Source organism: Phyllostomus discolor, chromosome 10, assembly GCF_004126475.2.
Source record: "Phyllostomus discolor isolate MPI-MPIP mPhyDis1 chromosome 10, mPhyDis1.pri.v3, whole genome shotgun sequence".
In the NCBI taxonomy this organism is placed as follows: Eukaryota; Metazoa; Chordata; class Mammalia; order Chiroptera; family Phyllostomidae; genus Phyllostomus; species Phyllostomus discolor.
Window position 1 is genome coordinate 5,336,051 of NC_040912.2, and position 5,279 is coordinate 5,341,329.

Here is a 5,279-nt window from a genome sequence, read left to right on the forward strand (position 1 = left end):
AGTGGTTAAACAATCAATCAAATACTTTACCAAGTGTTCCCTTCAGTATTTTTGGTGCCCATCCGGCACCCCACACGGTGATCTCGATATCACTGACTGTATTCCCTGGGCTGTATGTTCCATCCCCGTGACTATTCTGTAACTTCTTTCTCCCTTCACCTTCACCTTTCCCCACCCATGTCCCCAGCCCCCCTCTCATCCAGCAACCCTCATTTTGTTCACTGTACCTAGGAGTCTGATTCTCTTTTATTTATTTTGTTCTTTATATTCCACACGTAAGTGAAATCATATGGTATTTGCCTTCCTCTGATTGACTTATTTCCCTTAACATGATATCCTCTAGTGCCATCCATGTTGTTGCAAATGGTAACATTTCCTTCATTTTTATAGCGGAGTAACAGTCCACTACACGTATGTACCACACCTTCTTTAGTCAATCATCTTATTGAGGAACACTCGGGTTGCTTCCAAGTCTTCACTATTGTACATGATGCCTCACCGCACATTGGGGTGCATGTATCTTTTTGAATTAGTGTTTTGGATATCTTAGATGTCTTTGGATATATTTCCAGAAGTGGAATTGCTGGGTCCTAAGGTAGTTTTTTTTATTTTTATTTTTTTTGAGGAACCTCCATTGCTTTCCCCAGTGGCGGCACCAGTCTGCATTCCCAGCAACAGTGCATAAGGGTCCCCTTCTCCCCACAGCCTCGCCAGCACTTGTTGTTTGCTGGCTTAGTGACAATAGCCATTCTGACAGGTGGGAGGTGACATGGCATTGTTTGAATTTCTCTGATAATTACTGACATTGAGCATCTTTTTTATATGTCTGTTGGCCATCTGTGTGTCCTCTTTGAAGAAATGTCTATGCATGTCTTCTGCCCATTTTGTAATTGAATTTTTCATTAAGTTGTATGAGTTCTTTACAAATTTTGGGTATTAGCCCCTTACCAGATATATCATTGGCAAATATATTCTCCCATCCAGTAGATGATTTTCATTTTGTTGATGACTTTATTTGCCATGCAAAAACTTTTTGGTTAGAGGTGGTTCCATTTGTTTATTTTTTTCTTTTGTTTCCCTTCCCCAAGGACAAACAAGAGAAAAAACAATGTCAGAGTTTATGGCCTATGTTTTCTTCTAGAAGTGGTATGGTTTCAGGTCTTACATTTCAGTCTTTACTCCATAGTTTTATCTCTATACATGGTATTAAAAAGGTAGTCTATTTCACTTCTTTGCACCTGCCCCATTTTCCCAGCATCATTTATTGAATAGACTATCTTTACTCCATCGTCATATATTAATTGCCTCCTTTGTCATATATTAATTGACCATATAGGCATGAGTTCATTTATGGCTCTCTTTTCTGATCCATTGGTCTATGTGTTTTTCATAAATAATTCTAAAAGTTTTAAAACATTTCACTATAACAATCTTCTTACAAACTTTATGAGTGTTAAAAATTCTCTTAAAAGTTTTGTAGGTCTTAGAAATTTTCTTACAAATATTATAGGTCAAAATGAGAAAGAAAAAACTAAAAAAGGGGAAAAGAATGTAAATAAAAAGTACAAATATATATGTAATATATACACATATATACATATATATATATAAAACTTGAAAAATAAAAAAGGATACATAAAAGAAAATTTAAAACAGGCAAAAATTTTGGAATAAGTTAAATGCAGTAGGTTGTTGCCTTTTTTCTTCAAAATTAATTTCCATGACTCAGTAAAAAATTACTGATCAAAATTAGTGATCAAAGAAATGTGCAGGGGAATTTCTTGTTCATCTGTTGCATTTAATGGGTCCATATAGTATAACAAATTAAGAGAAATCTTTAAATCATGAACATGCATCTCTCTCTCTCAAAAAAAGTTAGCTTAATTCATTTATTTCTTCTATTCCTACCAAGAATTGCTTCAGGCTTTCTGAAGCATTCAATATGAAACTCGACCATTTCCTTAGGAAATTTCAAGATTATGAAACTTTGAGGGAAATAGTAGAAATATGGGCAGGAGGGAAGAAAACCCACAAGCTTATGTAGTAACTTAACATCCTAATCTCATAGTCCCATGATTTTTCTACATATTTCCCAAAAGTTTTATTTTAAACAATATGGTTTTCATTTATTTAAACACATACAACTTTAAGGGTTAAAGAGAACTCTAAAGATTACAGTACAGCTTTCTGTCTCCAAGGAAAATGCAAATTAACTTTGTACCGTGACTTCTAGAAATTCTTCAAAACAGAAGAGAAAAAAAATTAATCACTTCCCTTGGGAACTCATTTTAATGCCTGGTAGCACACTGGTCGGGAATATTCTCTTAGTTACACTCTCACCACCACTTAGATATATTTAGTACGTTTGTAAATGATTTTTGGAAATGCTGAGGGAGTTGATCCAAGTCCTTGAACTTGACCTTTTAATGGATAACTCTTGTGAGAGTAGAAGGCCAGGAGTTCTGTTTCTCTTGCTTTCGAGATAAGTGGCCTCCTGCCAGAGTTATGACAATCTAGAAAAGTCTCTTACTGGCCTCCCCACTTATCTGGTTCTTTGTCAGTGTGAGAGAAGAATGGGCGTCTTATCTGGGGAGCACAGTCAAGTGTGTGCTCTCAAGCTGAATCATAGCAAGAGGTAGCTTACCTCGGGTTTCACGTGAAACGTCAAGAACCGACTACAACAGGGCTTAAGAAACACCATGTTTCTGACTCAGGAAACAAAAACCAACTAGTGAAACTCAGACACCATTAGAGCCCTGGTGCCTGGACAGGCCAAGGAGACGCTGTGTGTTGAAAAGTAACGCAGCACTGCAACTCCAGGTGGATTGCGCATGACTGGTCTCTGCGTGGGCATCGGTTGGAGGTGGTGGGGGCTAAATCAGGCCTGGAATGCAATGGGTGCTCTGGCATGTCACAGCCCTTTCGTTTGGCTGCCTCGAGACATGGTTTTAATCACATAATAGAATTGCCCTCCTACCTCCCGCGACCCATTTTCACCCCCAGGATAAAGGAAGTAAGCCTGAAGAACAGTGTTTGGTGGCTAACGACACAAAAGGCAATTCCACAGGTCAATTATCTTTTGCTTAAACCAGTGGCTTCCCCCGAGCACAAAGAGCAGCAAATCAAAGCAGCTGATGGCCGTGACACTCAAGAAGATTTCGTTATAAAATGCTACATCATTGTTACAGGTATCCGAGGGCGTCACAGTGTGCAGGTAATAGATCCTAAATAACTGGTAGGGAAGGAAGCAAATAACGATGACCCCTATGAAAAACAGGTTTTTCAGCTGGGCCCAGAACTCCTGGTGCGACAGCAGGGAGTGGCGCAGCCTCCGCACCATCGACGTGATGATGAAGATCTGGAACACCAGCAGAACCACCGTGGCCGCTATGGCAATGACGACGATCAAATAGTTGATGATTACGACGTTTGGTTGAGCAAGCTCTTTGTGGAAATTAAAACACTGTTTTTTGTCATACATCTCGGCACTTCCGTACTGAGAAACAATCAGGGGCACCACAATGACGATCACCAGCAGCCACAAGCCAGCACTGGCGGCCACGGCGTGCAGTTTCCTGTAGAACTCCACCTTGTCCTTGTGCTTGAAGAACATCAGGTACCTGATGACCAGGATCACCATGTAGAACAGGAACGTGAGGTACATGTGGATGTGCACCATGGCGCTCACGAACTTACAGAAGGGCAGCCCGAATAGCCACGTCCTCCGGATGAGGTAGGTCAGGCGGAAAGGCACCGTCAGCAGGAAGACACTGTGGACCACCACCAGGTTGACGACGGCCATGGTGGTCACAGAGCGGGTGTTCATTTTCACCAGCAGGAACAGAATGGAGATGACGCCCGCCAGCCCCCCGATGAGCACCGTGAAGTAGAGACCGGTTAAGCAGGGTGGCAGCATCAGGCTGCAGGAGGTGTTATTGTGGGCGCTCATGCTTCAGACGTCACCTGGAAGAGACAAGGCGCCAGTGTAACTGACAAACCACCAGACATTGTGGTACACGCCTCCCTGGTGCCAGCAGTGTGTGATTTTGACCTTTATCTGTGTACACGACGTGCACTTTGTGTGCCTTCAGAATGAAGACTATGGCATAGGCATGTCTGTATACGCTAGACCGAAAACACAGTAAGTCATTAGTTATTAATCTTTGATAGGTTACAGACCCCATGCAGAGGTGCCCAGGGAGATAGAGACATATATAAGTACTTATTCAAGATGTTGGCAGAAAGCTGGACTGCAGACCACCCGACACTGAAACATGATCCTAGCCCTGCAAGCACCGCTGGGAAAAAATCCCAAGATGATGTGAATCCATGAGGTACAACAAATATTTTTTCCCAGCCAGGGTACATGCCTGGGTTGCAGGCCATGACCCCCAGCAGCCGCACATTGATGTTTCTCTCTCTCTCTCTCTCTCTCTTTCTCCCTCCCTTCCCTCTCTAAAAATAAATAAATAAAATCTTAAAAAAAAAAAACATGGTAAACAGACAAATTTGAAAGGAAAGCAGGAAGTCCAGACATATTTGAAATCACAATCAATATAAACTATGTTTTGTTCACCCATGTACAAATAAGAGAAATTGTATACAACTCCGTGAATATACTAAAAACCACTGAATGTGTGCTATAAAACAGCAAATTTTATGGTATGTGGATTATATCTCAATAAAACCGTTATTTAAATAGAGGGGAAGAAAAAAACTCTCTGAACTGAGCTTCCCATGATGAGGAAGAAGAGCGAGAACCATTGGGTAAAAGCAGAGAATCCGGGGCGGGGGGCAGGGCGGGGCGGGGGGGGGGGGGGGGGGCAAGCGCCACGTGCTCGCTAGGAGCAGAGCAGTGAAGCTCGGCCTCCAGCCGGGATCCGCCACCAGCCACCTGGCCAGCGTGCCCGTTGCTGGGAGCTTTGGGTGACCTGGAGCCAGACTCGGGATAAAGGTCCCATCCTGCTGACCCTGTTCTTCATTCCTCTCTGCTTCCCACTCCATCCCTGGATTCACTTCCTCCCGCCGCCTACGCAACAGACAGGCCTGCGGGCAAATGACCCTCCTGGCCATCCCACCTGAGAGACCCGCCCTAGCCCATCAGCCTCAGCTCACTGCCCCACCCCTCCGGACTCACCCTTGCCCCCAGAAAAGCAGGAGGCACGAAAGCTGTCTTCAGTCACCGCTGCGTCCCCAGGGCCAGGGGAGCGCCTGTGCCCCAGGGGCCAGAAGGCAGAATCACAAAACTCTACCCTTAGAGATCGTCCGGTCCAACACGC

General features: G+C 43.4%; 1 protein-coding gene across 1 annotated transcript; it reads right to left on the minus strand.

Annotated features, from left to right (window-relative positions):
• Window positions 1–2,555: 2,555 nt before the first annotated feature.
• Window positions 2,556–4,324, minus strand: GPR141 (G protein-coupled receptor 141). Its single transcript, XM_028526206.2, has one exon. The coding sequence runs from the start codon at window positions 3,947–3,949 to the stop codon at window positions 3,041–3,043; it is 909 nt and encodes a 302-aa protein (XP_028382007.1). The 5' UTR covers window positions 3,950–4,324; the 3' UTR covers window positions 2,556–3,040.
• Between the last annotated feature and the right edge of the window lie 955 nt (window positions 4,325–5,279).

Bases quoted from the DNA above. Each gene is read 5' to 3' on its own strand.
- GPR141 (XM_028526206.2), bottom strand. From the start codon at position 3,949: ATGAGCGCCCACAATAACACCTCCTGCAGCCTGATGCTGCCACCCTGC.